This window comes from Drosophila subobscura, chromosome A (assembly GCF_008121235.1).
Source record: "Drosophila subobscura isolate 14011-0131.10 chromosome A, UCBerk_Dsub_1.0, whole genome shotgun sequence".
NCBI lineage: Eukaryota > Metazoa > Arthropoda > Insecta > Diptera > Drosophilidae > Drosophila > Drosophila subobscura.
In genome coordinates, this window is record NC_048530.1 from 2,606,982 (window position 1) to 2,624,981 (window position 18,000).

Below are 18,000 nucleotides of genomic sequence, written 5' to 3' on the forward strand. Positions count from 1 at the left end.
ATCATGAGAGCGCTAACAGCGCGCTGTAGCCACAGGCTGTTAACGGAGACTGGCTCTGTGAAAACGGTAACAGACTGTTAAAGCAGATATGTAACAGGGAGCGATAACAGGCTCATGTTAATCTTGGGTGGATTCAGTTTGGATTTCGCTAACAAGTTTAAACATTTCTCTTTATTAAATATGCAAAGAAAAAAAACGATCAGCTTGAAAAAAATGCTGAATGTTCTACAAGATTGCGATTGATCTTAAAACTATCATTAATCAAATATTTTAATCCATCGATAATCATGCAAAATGCAATTGACTTCTCCCTTAATTGCACTCAGTCTTCATTGCACTCACTTATAATACGAACATACATGTGGATGCCATCTACTATGTGAGCAGTTCGTGCACCTCGAGCAGGTTGCTGGGCAACTCTTTGACAACTCGAGCCAGATCAGATACGGGACAGGCATATAGGTAGCCCTTCTTCAGGTTCCTCTGCTTACTCTTCTCGTTGCCTTTGGAGAGCCAGCGCAGCCAGGGAACCTGCTCCTCTATGCGTTCACAGATGACATAGGAATCGTGGATCTGGGTGAGCGTTGCATGGGGATTGTTGACACCCACCAGTGCGATGCCGCGCCGCGGCTGTGCCTTGTCGATGAGTACGCGATAAAAGAGACTTGGCACTGGCATCACATCATTGTTGTTGGCATCCGTGGCCAGGTGGAGACCGACGCTGGGATTCTGCGGCAGTGGCATCTGGCCATAGGTGCCCGTATAGACATTGACCGTGATGCCAGAATCGGCCACAAACTTTCGTGTGGCATCCTCCAGACTGGCCCACAGTCCTCCATTGAAGATCTGCCATTGGGGCGCCGCGTTCATGTAGTTGAAGCTGCTGCGCTGCTGGCTGGCATAGATCAGGTCCGCCTTGGCCACCAGATGTCCACGTGCCAGGAACATTCCCGTCTTTTGGTTCATAAGCTCACCCGGCGAACCCCCCAGAAGGCTCTGCTGATGGCTGAACGAGTAAATCTTTTCCATGTCATAGCCCTGGAAGTGCCCGGCAGGCCTGAACTTCGACCGCTTCACCGACTTCTGGTAGTGCACGCTGGCGGGGCTCATCTGATGGAAGGCGTAGTGTGTGCGCAGTGTGTGGGGATCGTGGCACAGCTCCATAGTCTGCACAAATCGCCCATCCCCGACGTCATAGCCCACGCGATACAAATGCGACTGATCCAAAGCCCTGATGCCCCTGCAGCGGCTCTCCAACTGCTCCACGGTGTATTTTATCGACTGGGAGCAAACAAATTTGCGAAACTCGAGCTTTGAGCCGTCCCACTCGAAGTGCGTGTCATGCAGACACTTGACCTCTATGGATTCCAGTCCTGTGCTCATACCCGCCAGGGTATCATAGCCGCAGTAGAGCTCGATGGCACTGCCGCGTGGTATCTCCAGCTGGCCCTCCGCATTGGGCAGCCAGTATTCTGTCGTATTCGGGCGAAGGTAGAGCGGCTGCACCTGGTTCGGTTGGGGCAGATCCTCTTGCACGTCCACTTTGCAAGGTGAGGCTGAAATGTAGGCGAGGTACTGCTTAGTCAAATTTGCTTTAAACTTTAAAAGTAACTTTTTTCTTAATGGTTAATATTTGCTTTGCCTCGAACATATGTTTTAATATTTGTTGGCCAACTCTTTGCCAAAATTAATGGTCGAGAGAGAGAGAGAGTTAAAAGTCGCGAACTCTTTGCCAAAATTAATGGTCGAGAGAACGAGAGTTAAAAGTCGCGATAAAAGTTTCTCCCATATCCACTCACCTCGCTCCAAGGCCGTCCCAGTGCCGTCAACATGCAGTCCATCGAGTTCTTGAATGATCTGACCCACATCTGGACCGGGTGTTATCGCCTCACGTGCCCGAATCTCTCTCAGAATCACGATCGACGCGATCACCGAGATAAACAAAACACGCACCGAAATATTCATTCTTATTTGTTGTTCCCCGAGCAGTGCGTGGCCACTCCGGTCGCTAGTCGCTATCTATCTGAAACATTTCTTGAATCGACAGGTGGTTTTATTCTCTTTTACCCCCGCTCTCTCTCTCTCTCTCTCTGCACAGCACTTCTCTATCTTTCTCTTTTCTGCTTGATTCTTGATTCCTGACTTTGTCGCTCATTTGGCATTCAACGAAAATGATGAAGAGAGCAGCACAAAAGCAAAAGCAAAAGCACGATGGCTTTTGTTAATAATTTTGACATTTTGTTGCTGTTAAATAATTAATTGTGTTTATTTTTGTTGAGAGGGGAAAAGCTTCCGTACGAATAAGAGCGAATAGATGCACGACCTCACGACTTCGACAAATGTCGCACAGAACGGATTTCCATTCTTAAATACTGTTTTGAGCAGTGGAGTATCCAAGATTGGATTGTGCCAGATGTCGTTCGGAGGATGCTATACATATATAAGTATATACATATGTACATATGTATGTATTTAGGTACATATAATGCAGACTGTGACATTGATCTTCAGGGGCACGGCCCTGGATGGGTGAGTCTTATTCGCATGCATTTACCTGTCCTACACCCATTGCCCCACACCCGATCGAGGTTGAGTGTGAGCTCTTTGTGCAGTGTGCCAACAAAAATACAAATAACCATACAAATAAATATTGTGGATAATATTTGCGAGCCAATCCTATTTTATTATACCCGGTACTCGAAGAGTAAATAGGGTTTATTGTATTTGTGCGAATAACGGTTGTATGTAACGCACAGAAGGAAACGTTTCCGACCCCATAAAGTATATATATTCTTGATCAGCATCAATAGCCGAGTCTATGTCTGTCTGTCCGTCCTGATGAGCGCCTAGTACTCAGAGACTCTAAGAGCTAGAGCCACCAAATTTTGCATCCATATTTCTGTGTGCTCACACTGCTACAAGTGTATTTCAAAAATGAGCCACGCCCCCTTCCGCCTCCGCAAAAGGGCGAAAATCTCCCAAATCTACAATTTTGAAGATAGCAGAAAACTAGCGAGAAGGGACGTGTGAGACGCTTCTTACGCGTCACAACTTTTATACCCGGCACTCAGTACTACATCTGCCCTTTAGCGGTTATTTGTCAAATTTTACATTTTTTCTTCATCTGTCATCTACATCAACAACACTGCTCACGCCAACACGCTCCTTTAGCTCGCCACCCTCCCCTATAGACACACTTTGCAGAGTCAGGGCAGAGTCGCGGCAGAGGCAGAGGCAGAGCCGTGTCAGGGGCAGAGGCCATAAACAGCGCGAAGCAGAGTGTGAATGCTGCGGGACGGGGTGGGTTTTGCCACTGCAAATTAATTTCTTCATTGTGGCTATAATAATGATCCAATCGTATCCCAATTTGGTGATATGGTCATAGATATGGTCATTCCCTACGGAATGGCGTTTTTGGTTTTCTGCTATCTTCAAAATTGTAGATTTGGGAGATTTTCGCCCTTTTGCGGAGGCGGAAGGGGGCGTGGCTCATTTTTGAAATACACTTGTAACAGTGTGAGCACACAGAAGTATGGATGCAAAATTTGGTGGCTCTAGCTTTTATGGTCTCTGAGATCCAGGCGCTCAACAAGACGGACGGACAGACAGACAGACAGACAGACATAGACTCGGCTATTGATGCTGATCAAGAATATATATACTTTATGGGGTCGGAAACGTTTCCTTCTGTGCGTTACATACAACCGTTATTCGCACAAATACAATAAACCCTATTTACTCTTCGAGTACCGGGTATAAAAACGCCATTCAGTAGGGATTGACCATATCTATCACCAAATTGGGATACGATTGGATCATTATTATAGCCACAATGAAGAAATTAATTTGCAGTGGCAAAACCCACCCCGTCCCGCAGCATTCACACTCTGCTTCGCGCTGTTTATGGCCTCTGCCCCTGACACGGCTCTGCCTCTGCCTCTGCCGCGACTCTGCCCTGACTCTGCAAAGTGTGTCTATAGGGGAGGGTGGCGAGCTAAAGGAGCGTGTTGGCGTGAGCAGTGTTGTTGATGTAGATGACAGATGAAGAAAAAATGTAAAATTTGACAAATAACCGCTAAAGGGCAGATGTAGTACTGAGTGCCGGGTATAAAAGTTGTGACGCGTAAGAAGCGTCTCACACGTCCCTTCTCGTTATAAGTATTACAATGCAGAAACTCAACTCCGCCTCCCCTTCAGAAATAAACTTTAGTGTGTTAATTGTGACTTTAAAAATGGAATCCATGGAGCATGGACCTATTTTCAACAGAATTTAAATTAACAGTTTAAATGTTGAGCGCTGCAGGCAATTTTTGAACGCAGTCCAGGCCCTACCCCACTACGTGGCAGCGGTAGCTGGAATCAACAGCTTGGGGCGAGGGTAAGCGCTAAGCCGCAAGCCCACACCCCCACACCGTGTCGCACAGTCCTGCCACGACCATTCAACTGAATTATTGTGGCAGGCGCAACGCTTGTCCAGAAACAAGTACACAAAAAATAACCGAATGGGCTAGAGAGCGGGAATAGGGAGTCTCGTGAACATCGCAGAGATGGTTAATACATTCCACATGAGGTACGTCAAAGTTCAGCTGAAGCATATCCACAAGGAGCAGGAGTGAAAATCAGCAAGAGGGAACTTCTGCAACAAAAAAGAAGATTTATCAACTTTGATTAATAAATGTTGCTATTACAATTAAAATTCTGAAATAATTTTTAACAAGAAATGCCTAAGAATATGTCAAGAATTATATCTATGCAAATTCGCCACTGCGCCCTCTGCGAGAAGTGAAGAAACCCCACAGAGGGTGCTAACGTGCTATTTATAGCAGCTTTTCGAACAAAGCTTTGCCAGCTAGAGGGCGCTTCAGCCGAAGTAAGAAATAGTAGTGCAAGCAGTAACCGATGGATGGCGCAGATGAATGATGAATGTAGTCTGATGTAGAAACACCTAAAGTTACATGTAGTTAGGTGTGCAAGCATGTCTTAGAATAATTCTGATTTTGCTTTTTTGTGTAGATTTGATTAATAGCGTGTTAGTTGCATGTAATCAAAAACCTATGCTAAAAAGTGCCTAAGAATTACGAGTTGTGGGGGTATCCATGACGCCTTACAGTATATTAATTAAATTAGAAGTGCTTTTTAGATGCTGAAATATAGAAGAAAATTAAAACTTTTTAATTGAATCAGCTCTCAATCAATGGCAATGACCTCTCATAGATAATCCAACGACGCCTTCCGATAATCCCCATCTGGCTGGAGGGGGGCTGTAGTCAGATCCGCCACTACGTCCGCTTATGTTTATTTGTTGTTCCTCTTTGGCAAACGGCGTTAACACGCTGCTGCGGGCGTGGCACCAGTCCCAGCCCCGGGGGCAGTGTGTCAGTGCAGGCGTCGGGAGACGATATCGGTAGCCGAAACAACAAGCAATGATTATTGTTTATTAGAATAACAATATGACAAACAAATGCCCAAAGCTGACACGTTTATTAATGGCCATAAGGCACCTACAGCGCCATCTCCATCTCCACCACCACCACCTCCACCTGAAAACCTCACTCAGCACTTTGTGGTTCACGGGTTCTCGGGGTTCATTCACTCACATTAATTGCCCGGCGCATTATCCGAATCCTTGATGGTGAGCCTGCTGCTGGAGCTTCTGCTTATTATTTAATGAATGCATTCATTGATTTTTAATGATTTTATTAGCAATTAATTGTGATTGCTGTTGGCACAGCTGCTTAAGCCAGAGCTGGTGCTGCCAGGGGATCACAACTGGAATAAATCATCGATGAATGCGCGACGGAAAAGCGATTGATCAGCGATTGATCAGCGATTGACCAGCGCTTGAGCAGCGATTGATCAGCGATTGTCCATGGATAACACGCAATCCAATCAATATTCATTTTCATAAAAGAAAAATTCATCTGAGATAATCTGCAATAAGTCAATCCAGATCGATTGAGTGAAATTATCTCGCGGACTCCATAGGGGATCATAATAAGGGAGCAAAAAGCAATAACACCACGTTGCGCGTTCGGTAAACAACAAATAAATCAACTGCAACGCCAAAAAGTTTAATCACGCAAAAAAGTAACGCATGCCGATGAAGTGATTCTATATAAGCTCTAAATTTGTGCATGACGATGGAATTTGCGCAACTCGTCGTGGGGGCGGTAGCCAAAGGTTGCTTCAGCGACTGATTGATTGAATGGCAGACCAACAGACGGACTAACAAAGAGACAGACTAACAGACAAACGGACAAGCAGACAGACCTTTCATATTCAGAGGGTCGGAGGCACACAATTAACGATTAATCGATTAGCTAATATTTGACACCCGAACAATTATCGGGCACGAATGCCACTCAACAACAACACACTGGGGAGGGGTCAGCGGGGGAAGAAAGGAAGGAGTCGAATGCATGTCGAGCTTCGAGCAGATAATTAACTGCGTCAAAGCCCCCTCCCCCCCAATCAACAAACAATCAAGCCAACCAGGTAATTGCCATGCACACTGCCACTGCCCTATCAATATCCATATCCATCTCCGAGATGCATAAATGTATGTTATTATCACTAAGTAATACCCGTACCCTTACCACTTATTTGATTTTGGCCTCTCCTTCACAGTGATTGGAGAGATCCCAAATCATGGGCAATGAAACCGTTGAAACGCCTCCAATGACTCCAAAACTAAGCCAAGTAAACAGTCGAGATGTAAAACTCCGTTCATAAATTTCTCTCCGCTCTCCCACATAAAAGAGCATTTCCAATTCGCATGAAACTTTAATTATTCATCGACGCTTTTATGATTCATTTTTGGTTTTTTTGTTCTCTATTTTTTTGTATGGACCAATCTTGTTTTGCGTGGCTTTTGTTTCTTATAACGAGATTATGACAGTTTTGTGGATCGTTCGCCGTTTTGTTTTATGATATCTGTAGCCGAAAATTGCCCTTAACGATCGACCGATCGCCGATCAGGCAGCAATCAACGCCAAGACGGGTCCATCTTTCGATAGATCAGAATTTGCGGGTGGGGGTTTTGGATCGCTAGATCTAGATCTCAAATGTATTCAATTTTTTTTATGTATTGCCATAAATAAATTTGCACATTAAGTGTAAGCATTTCATTTGCATTTAAGTTGTTCTGGCTTACAAGAATCTACCGCGAATATTTTGTAGTTAAAATTTGAGTGTTCTTATTAGCGTTTTGGAAATATGGCACCCTGCAACGATTTTTATGGGCCTATGAGGTGAAGCGACGAGTCGACATGGAAGTGCAATGAACCTTTTATTCGAATGGATTCGATTCGAGCTGTTGAAAGGAGAACACTGATACGTTGCCGACAAAGAGATTGCAAATTCATTTTTGATTTCTATAAATAAATGAATATTTAATAAGTTCATATTCCCTGGATCTTAATTGTTTTCAAAATAAACGATAAATGATTGAATGCACCCAGAATGATTATTCACTCCGTAATCTCCTTCACAGCTCCTGACACCAGCTCCTGTTTATGGCTTTCGAAAACCAATTTCCAACTGCAGCTCCACATATGTACATATGTACCTCTCTCTCTCTTTTTCTTGTTTACATTTTATCTTTTATTTAAATATTTAATCTAAATATAAAACAAACATAAATTTAGTTTATTGTTTATGTTTGTTTTATCTGCTGACTTTTCGCACTTGCATTTTTTTCCGAATAATTATTTTGCCATTAAAATAAAGATGTTTTATCTCACAGTCAATAAATGTCAGCACTTCTCCTATCTGTCTCTACTTGTCTATACATTCACATATGTATGTACATACATACATACATATGTATGCATGTGTGCCTGTGTGTTTTTGAGCCTCAGCATATGTATTTGTTTGGCCTATTTAGGTAACATTTTGCTTGTAATTTCCACAGAATAGCGGCTAGGATAGGCGCTTCTGCATTGCTAAATGCCTCACACAGACCCTCTACCGCCTCTCTCTCTCCCTCTACACGCCTCTTCACCTCTCCTTCCACCGCACACAACACCCCACCCCCTACACTCCCCTACACTACACCTCGAATCCCCATATATTTTGCCTTATTTTATGTGACAGTTTTATTTATTTAGTTTCTTTTTTGTTGCTGCTGCTGCTGCTGTTTTTGCCGTGGTCCTTTTTTCTTCGTATGTTTTTCTTTATATTTTGTTGTTGTTGTTGTTGCGCTTGTTGTTAGTTTTAGCCCGTCAAAACCAGAGAAAAGCGAATCACTGAGACGAGAGACGAGAGACGGGAAAAAGACATGATTGAGAGGCGCTTGGCCAGAGCGAGCCTTTTGCATAGTCGCATGTCTGTTTTTGATACACTCACTTATGGGGGATATATGCCATTTGTACGCTTTTAGGAGTCCGATTTGTTGGCTGCTTAGCAGTAAAACATTTTGAAACGCCGAAAGTTCTTTCACTCATCTCAATCAATCAATGAAAAAGATCGGCTCTCCAATTGGAGCCTAATCAAAGCTTTGATAATGTGTTTCGAATGATCTTGCAACTGCAAGAAGTGTATACAGCAGTCTCTGCCACAAACATTTTTGCTTTCAAGTATTTCTTTTATATTTTATTTATTTGTTGTTTGTGTTGTTGTTGTTGTTGAGATTCTTTTCGCTTTTCCAGCCTCTTTTTCTGCTGCTTTTTTTCTGGCGCTGCTGGTTCTTGCTTTTAGAGATGCGCTTTGCGCTTTTTTGCGGTTTCTTGGCCATGTTAATGACACTCACAGGCCAGCACACAACAGCAACAGCAACAGCAACAACATGGTAAATATGGTGGCGGAAACAGAGAGTAAAATAAATGTCACACTAACACTTAAAGGGTGGGGTGGGGTGGGGTGGAGGAATGGGCGTATGAGCGAATGCATATCGTACATCTTACACCTCTATAAGGCCCCATCCCATCACCCTTCTTCTCCCACCCTCCCTGCAATCCCTTTGCCGCTAAGATCCGTCTCCCTCTGAGATCCTGCACAGACCCGTCCTGACCCCATCTTCAACTATACACATATGCATGTACGTACATATACGCTACACAGTCCCCTTCAACATTCAGCTGAAAACAAGTACGGTAAAAACTTGAAGAAGAAACACGGAATATATTATATTTGAAGGGAATTATCTACATATGTATGTAAATGTACATATGTATTTCTAGATATGAAATACTAATTATCTATCCTTCTAGATCATACATTGTTGTCAGCGTCCGAGGTTCCACTGTGTTTTGCTTTGGAGCCCATTAACATTGGGCAGCTAAGCGCTCAACCCAAAAGCCCAGAAGCACCATCCCATCCCATACCATCCCATCTCATCCTCCGCTCCGCTCTAACCCTCTGCCCTTCCCCGCTTTTCTAAACTTCCCCTGCCCCGGCCGCTTGGTCGTCGTAGCCCACCGCCCTGCAGGCTCTTCACGTTGCCACTAATGGGACATTTGCAATTAAATTACTCGAATAAAGCATGTAAATTGCCAGTGAATGGAGGCTCACACCCACACCCACACCCACCAGCAGCCAGCCATCCACTCTGCACACCAGCAGAGGAAACAACCGTCCGTCCACCTCCCTCTCTTCGCCTCTCGTTGCCCCATCCTGCCCCCGCATAGAGGTGAAAGTGCGGAGCCAACAGTGCGTATGTGTAATGTGCTTGGGCCTGGCTAAGTATGCTAATGCTAAGGCAACCAACCCCCCAGGAACCTCCCAAGAGCACCCACCAGCAACGAAAACAACAACAAAACGAAATTTCGAGTAAATTAAAAATTTAAGTCTCATATTTCCCCGAAAATGCCATGACAGCAGAAGGTGCCAGCCAGCAAGTGGGATTTCAAGGTGGAGCGCAAAGATTGAACAACAAAATGTTAAAGTTTTCAATTCGAAAATGGGCAAAATTCGAAATAGTACCACGAGTCCTGCGTTCAGTCCGGCATTACGGCGGATGCCGGATCACGCTGTTGTTTACCTAATCATTCATTGACTGCAGCGGGGTGGGGGCAGCTGTGGAGCGGTTGAGCGGAGCAGAGAGTGAAAGAGAGTCCTGTCCTGTCCTGCCCCACTCCCACCCCACCAAACGACAACGACAGCTGCGAGAGTGTTCCCGCACAGTGAAATTCTCTCTCCGGCAGACACACGCTCTGGCACTTTCCTTCGCAGGGAACATTACAAAAGGTGAACTATTTCCTAGGTCAATCTCGCGCGCGCTCTCTCTCTCTCTCGCTCTCCTTGCATATCCGGCTTTTTGGATGTCCTGCGCATTGTTGGCCATGGTGCGCGAGAGTGCCAGAGTGTGAGAGAGCAAACACAAAAATCCCTATGCAAATATTTCCTTTCAAACTGTTATACAGCCGTGGCGGGCAATTCAAACGACTCCGCTTTCGGTTCATTGAACCCCGCCGTGTTCGATCTTGGTTTTTTTCACCCATTTTAGGGTTTGGGGCCACCAATTACATTGCGGTCGGTCGATTCTTCGGCGCTTATCTAAAGCCCCAAGTCACGATTTCAATTTGCAAGCGAAAACAGCCCGAAATCGATCTATTGATTCCATATTCAGCACTCAGAGTGGACGACATAAATCAAAATCTGTTCTGCGACAAATGGTGACAGAAGTGAGGCGCACCCCAAGGGCATTGTTTCAAACGCGGAGGGGGAAGGCCTGGTTTGGCTGCTTTCTGTGGAAGAGTTCCCGATTGGCTGCTGGGTAATGCGATAGGTTCTGCAGACCACACACTACCCGTACCAGTATCCCCTTCAACACTTTGGACACGAGGCCCCTGCCTCTTACGCGCACTCATAGCTCAAGATCGGCCTCTAGCCCGCCCTGGCGGCGCAGGTAGACAGACAGACGGACAGACCCGTGGAGACTCTGTTGGCAATTAATCAGCTGATTGCCCGGGCCGAAGCAGAAATTTGCCGAAACGGGACAAAGCACACGCACTTGCTGTCCCTTTTTCAACTGCACGAGAGAGAAGAGTGCAGAGAACAGGGCTTCGCTTCTCCTTGCACGCTTGCCGCTGCCTTTGCACAGCTGAGACGCCAGCAGCGGCAGCGGCAGCGGCAGCAGCAGAGAAAAAGCACCACAGAAAAGGCAAAAGCAAAAGCAGAACATAAATGTCAGCCTGTTGGCCGAGGCATGGCATACTCTTTGAAATGTTTTATGTACTGAAAAGTCCAATTAGAATCCAATCAAATATTTCTAGGTTGGAGTGCATCAGCTACGCTGATCCATTATCCATTAGGCTGCATGCCTATTATTACTTTATTGTTTTGTTAAGTTGCAAAAAGGCTAGCATCCTCGGCCAGAACCTTTATCTTGTTAGCAATATCGAGATTTTTGAAGACAATGAAACGGGCACGCTTGATGCTACCGTCGGTGGTCTCAATATCAATCAAATTTCTGTCGTACTCGCAATATTCGGAATCAGTCAAGATTGCTTTATATATTAGCTCGCTGCGCAATTGCTCGGGAGCCGACTTGGCGATTAGGACCATTGCTGCAGTTCCATAATACATAGATTTGATGATGTTTGTGAAGTTGCAGTCAAAATCACCGGTAGCCACCCGCAGACGTACAATGTCCATCTTTGTTATCTGCCAAAACCAAAACACCATTAGATTCTGCACCGATTTTCGTATTCTAATTCTCACCAATTGCTTTTCAACGCGATGAAAATTTCTTGAAGGCTGCGCTTTCGACTGATTTCCTGGCTAACCTTTGGGCCCCTCTCGCAGCTTGTTTACGAAATATTATTATTCAACAAATTATTCACAATTTTTTCTACAAATTCTTTTTTTTTTCCTTCAGTTATAATTTTCACAATTTTTCTCCAGACTTGTTCTTCACTTCCGAATTATTTTTTTGCAATGACAAGTCAAATGTACTACCAGCTCAGCCTACTTGTGTCGTCGCAAAGTTGACAAGTAAATCATATCGATACGTCCATGTCACGCGTGATCAGAGTTGTCGCCACTGTCCAGCATGCTGCAGGAAAGTCTTGCAACACTTATTGTCTTTTGTTAACTTCCGGATCCCCTGGAGAATTTGCGGAATTGGCTTCTGGTAACGTTAAATGGATTTTCTAGCAGAAACAGCACACACGCCAATAAATATAAGGGACAAGTAGGTGTTGTAAGCAACCCTACTGCAGCTAATGTTTGCAACTGGTGTGGCCAGAGTTGGTCAATTAGTTGTGGGAATTGATTAGATTACATTGAATTTGTTAGGGTGTGGAATAAGAAATACATATTACTTTCTTGAAGGGTATTCCAAAAGCGATGACAACGACAACACGACGCCAACGCATTGCGCATGGGCAGCGCATCAGCAGCACTGAGGAGCTGCCAATATTATAAAAAAAGACCTGGAAATCGGAAGCGTCTGACGGTGGCGTTCAACCGCTGTCGCTGCCTCTGCTGCTGTCACCTACCTTTGCCTTTGCCTTTGCCTTTACCTTTATTTCTGCTGTCGCCGATGTCTCTGGATCTGCCACAGTCGCTGTCGCTGTCGCTTTTGCTGCCTCTGCCGCGCACTCAAAAGACGTTGAAATGCGAGCGCAGAGTGTCGTACGAAATCAGAACGTTGCCGCTGCGCATACGCAAAGCACGCGCCCACACACCCACACTCACACGCACGCACACTCGCACACTCGCACACGCACAATCGGGATACACACAGCCGATACACCACCCATTATCCACCCGCTGGAGCAAACCGCCTTGCCATATAAATATCAGAGGAAAACTATAAACTAAACAATTTTTGAAACATTTCTTTATATTTTTTTTACGTTTTGATATTGGATGCGTGACTTTTTTTAATTGAGTTGAAAAGTTAAAAGTTTCGTGCGGATTTTCACAGTGTGTGTGTGCGTGAACAATTTTTTTTGAGAAGTGATAATTAAGTGGAGTACATTTACAGGTAATGTTTATGCCAAATATAAACGGAAAATATCAAAAAACTCAAATAAACAAATATTCGTTTTGCAAACCAGAAAACTATTTTAGTAGCACGATTTCCAAAACAAAAATCTTTCGGACCACAAGCTCCATGTTCCTTCTGAGAACAAAAAAATATATTTGTATGTATTTATGTATTTTCTTGTTTATGTAAATCCATGGGGGGAAAGTGCATGTCAGAAAATTGATGACATTATTTTTCTGTGCCAGTTACCATTGCAATCAAATCTTTGAAGTGATTAATGAGTGTTCTTATCTCGCCCATCGGATCCACAAAATATGTAAAATTAAAGCAGAGAAATGTAAAATTAAAACACAATCGGATTAGCATTTGTTATTTAAACTTATGCGGTAGAATTCATATAAATTATGATCATTTTTATTCCATAAACACGGTATGCCTCGTGGTAAAATTAAATCACAATCGCATTAGCATTTCTTATCTAAAATTATGCGGGAGTGTAATAAACAAATTTCATATAAATTCTGTTCAAAACAGGAGATGCATTGTTGTACATACTCGAGGTTCAGCGACATTTCCAACCAAAACAAAATTCAATTCACAAAAGTGCACCTGCCAAGGAGTTCCAGAATTCCAGAAATTACGGTACGATTCGGTTCTGTTCGGTTCAGTCGTCATTCAAATAATCGAATTAACCCCGAATTCTCTCGCTGTTTGGATTTTTGTCGAGAGCCAAATGGAGTGCTACCCGATCGGCATACTAAAGAGGGATGGGAATCGAATGGTGTGGAGGCCTTCGTGGAGTGGTCAGGGTACTCGAACTCACACTCGCACTCGCACTCGTACTTTATACAATGTGCAGTTAATAGAACCCGCTATGCCAAGGGAATCGGGGGAAAGGGGATAGCACTTTTATGTGCCCCATGCCACGGCAAGGCACGGCATGGCATTTGTGCATTTCAATGAGGCTTCTCTTTTAACGTGCCCCTCTGAGTAATTGATTCCACACACCGAAACTGTTTGCAATGACTCAAAATCACTTGGCCAGAAATCATTTTTGTCCGCTTAGCCATGAATGCACAGTAAATATATACTATATGCGATGTATATACATATATTATGAACACCACGTTGGGGGTTCTCCATTTGTGGAGTTGTGGTTTGGAATGTTGTGGAAAAGGAAAGAAAGCAAAAGTTTTCAGTTAATTGTTGCGCAAGAAAATTTCCATTGTCGCTTTCGTTGTAACTTTCTATTGTCGGATTGGGGCGGGCTGTTCAAGTTCAAGGAGAACACCAGCTAGTTCGACGCATACTTTCGAGTTGGCAAAAATAGAGCTGTTAATCTGCTCTGTGGGGTTTCATATGCCATCTGCATTGGGTACTTACATATGTACATATACCAATCTCCTCCGCTCACAACTGACCTTCAATGTTAGCCGCCGTTGAGCCGGCTTGGTACGTTACTGACCCTCCTCCTCGCTCTCCTTTCGCTCTCCCTTCAGAGTTTTCGCTTTCGATTAACAATTTTTAAATACCAAAAGTGCCAAGGATGCCAAAAGCCAGTTCCAGACGTCACGTCGGGTCAAGATTAACCGGAGAAGGAGGAGAGACGATTAAAAACTGGGAGAGACTGGTAGACTGGCACGCTTGTTCTCACGCCCTGTCGTGCCATCAATTGTGGTCTCTCGTGGCACAAAACAAAAGAAATTTTAAAACGGAAATATCTCGGCGATGCCTCAAAACAACAGTAAAAACACAGAAACTGGAAACCGTACAAATACGAGTATGTACAGACGATTCTAAGCCATTAATTGGGACATTTGTTTGGCAAAGACGTTTGATTCATTTTGCGGTTTGTCGGGGGTGGCCAGATCCAACCAAATCCGTATTCCAGTTGACACATTGACACATTTTTCTTGCCTTGAAACAATTGGAGACGATACTGGTGGATCGATGGATCGATCGAACGATCGATCGACAATCAAAGTGAAGCCTTCTCTTTGATTATAAAATTTACGCATGTTTGATGCGGCTTGTTCGAAGACACATCTACGTGAGTGGCATCCATGAGGAGGTGGAGACGGAGACCCATGAGTCGACAGCCTCGAGCCATCCATCCATGACGATTCTCGCCCGAGAAATTGACTCGACAGAGACATTACAAGTCTGTTTATGTTTGTTTATTTATGCCTAATTTATTTATGAACTTATAAAATGGACTTATCAAAAAGCCATTAGCCACTACAAAACGGTTACCCAAACAAAAGAAAACACACACACACATGCCGAGATAAACAAATTCTGTAAACAGATTTCGTGGGAGATTTATTTCTTTGTGCCAATTCCAGAACAGAACCACTTTGCGGATGGACGAGGTGAGGGAGAGCCCAAATCAAACCAAACGAAACCAAACCAATTAGTGCTCTGCGGTTCGTTAATAGATTTCGGTGTAGACAAGCAGCGCGATTTCCATTTGATGCCATTCCCAAATTTGCAAATCAGTTGAATAATTTCTAGCGACTTAAGAGTGTGTGTGGCGTGACCTCCAAAAGGGTATTATACCAACTCATGGGGATGTTCATACGTTTCGTCATGCCCGGCCCGAGTAGGAGCTTACAGAATCGTGACTGGTGCAAAAATTGTCTGCTTAATGACAACAATAATGATTATTATTATTATGCGTATCAATATCATTATTTGTGATTTATTTCTGTCGCCCAAAATTTCGAGACAAGTTCTGCTATTGTGTGTGGGCTTCCACATAAATATGTACATGTGTACATATATTTCAATCTATTTGTATCCGTATATATGGCGCCTTGCCATATAAATCATGCGAATTTTGCAATTGAAAAACGGAAGAAATAATCCACGTTGCCAAGTTTCTTGTTCAATTATTGAATGTGCGCGAAATATAAATGAAGACCTGAACAACCAAAAAAAAAGAAAATAAAAATATTTATGTGGAGGCGCACGTGCCTTGACCCCACGGTACTTCGGAACACTTCGGTTCGATTCCTCGGTTCTTCGCTTGTACTCCGACAAGTCAATGGTGTGTGAATTTTAAAATAATGCTTAAGTAGGTCTCTGCAGGGCCCGGCTCGGCACGACTTTTGACACCACTCATTGCGCTCCGAGTGGACATCTTTATTGGCCCGATTATTTCAGACACGGTCACGCCCCCCTTGGCCACACAGACACACAGCCAGACAGCCAAAAAAGAAGGACAAGACATTGATTGCATAAGGTGATACATTCATTGCCCCTTATTTTCGTCGATGTGTGGACTCTGTGGAATTGCGGCAATTGCGCAATGGAATCGAACATTAAATAAACCCATCGCGAAACACACTGGACACTGCCACGTTGGTGGCGCTCCTTTTGGAACTCGGTCTCCCCTTTACACGTTCAACTTCCCTTTTTTTTTGGGCTCAAGCAATTTGGTTAATTTACAACTTAATTTCTGTCATGGTTTTCAATTTATCAGTGGACCCGACGACCAGAGGCTACGGAAATTTCGTACATTTTTCTTGCGGGGAGCGGAACCCAGCCCTCTCCGCTGCTCTTCTGCTCTTTTCTCCCATTCTTCTGCTTTACAATTATGATAAACGTTGTTGGTTATTGCCAGTTGTTGTAATTGCATGTCGATTGTTGTAGTTTTTGTTGGTGGTGTGTGTGTGTGTGTGGTTTTTTTTCTGCTTCATCTACAAGGACGCTGTTTCGCGCTGTGGTTTGTGTTTGCATCTCTTTTTGGGGGCGCCCATTAATCGGTTTTTGCCGCTGTCGTGGAATATTGCATGTTGCACGCTCATTTAACACAGTCGCGACCCCGGCCTGCGACCGCGACCGCCACCCGACAGCCAGCCTGCCAGCTGCCTTATTGATTTCTGGGACCCCCAATTAAAATCCCAGCACTCATGCCTAATTACATCGCCTGTGGCAGGGCAGGGCACGTTGTTGGGGCATGGGGCATGGTGCATGGGGAAAAGGCAACAAAGCTGGCGCTCAAGTAGCTTCTAGGTGGGTAAGCTGGGTGGCAGGCTGTTAGTGCATTTAACACCTGCCTTAAATTCCTAATTAACCGCCAAGCAGCGGCATCCCATCGAGTGCTTAATCACTTGAGGCAACTTGAGCTTCCGCAGCCAAGACCAAAGAGCCTACAATTTTCCCCTTTCCCCCTTCAACTTTGCCCTGAACTCTAGACAAAGTTTTGAACCGTTAAGGGAGGGAACAACATTTTTGGCTGAATTTTCAAAGGAAATATTGAGGCCAAGGAATACTTAACTGAAATATTGAAAATAAATTAAGTAAATAATTATAATAATTAATTTAGTAAAATACGAATTTCAATTATAATTTAGGCAAGTCCAAAAATGCTAAAAATGTCCGAAATTTCATTAATTTCCCTCTCATTTGAAGCATTCGTATCTAAAAATAAAAAATACACAACACGGAAATCAACCAAATATGCAACATAAGTGATTTAGTTCAAGAAACAGACTCTGCTTCATAACAAAAGCCTCCATTTTGCCACTTCAATTCCAAGTATAGATCGAGTCTCCTCAAATGGCCACTCCACAACTGCTCTTATGCTCTCGAAACGCACCTTGTGGCTCAGCTCGACTCTGTCGCCCAAGCCCAAGTCAATGGCCATTGAGAAAAACAACATAATAATAATACGAGTGTGTTTGCTAAAGAATCTAAATTTTTGCATACATTTACTCTGAATTCCTGGTCGACATCTAAATGTGTATGTGTGTGTGTTGGCCAGCCAATTTGGCGGAGTGGGGCGGGTAGGGCCCTAGAATAAGCGATTGGACATGCCCATGTTCCGTAGGTTGGCTTGGGGCAGAAGCGTAAATAAGCAAATAAATAAAACCACACTTGGACATTTAATGAGAATCGAAGTTGGTAGAGAGAGACAGCCTCTGGATATATATTTTTAGACCCCAAAAGCTTCTCTTGTGTTGTTGCTTTTTCGTTGAATTCGAAGGGGGCCGGACCGGGTTCAAGTGACGGAGTTGGAAACCCGTTTATGCATTGGAGGCCCCCAGATCCAGATCCAGTGC

The 18,000-nt window shown here is 44.0% G+C and overlaps 1 protein-coding gene across 1 annotated transcript; it reads right to left on the reverse strand.

Annotated features, from left to right (window-relative positions):
- Window positions 1–257: 257 nt before the first annotated feature.
- Window positions 258–2,014, reverse strand: LOC117890984. Its single transcript, XM_034796137.1, has 2 exons — window positions 1,800–2,014; window positions 258–1,556 (listed from the first exon to the last, which is right to left on the reverse strand). The coding sequence occupies exons 1-2, from the start codon at window positions 1,963–1,965 to the stop codon at window positions 376–378; spliced, it is 1,347 nt and encodes a 448-aa protein (XP_034652028.1). The 5' UTR covers window positions 1,966–2,014; the 3' UTR covers window positions 258–375.
- Between the last annotated feature and the right edge of the window lie 15,986 nt (window positions 2,015–18,000).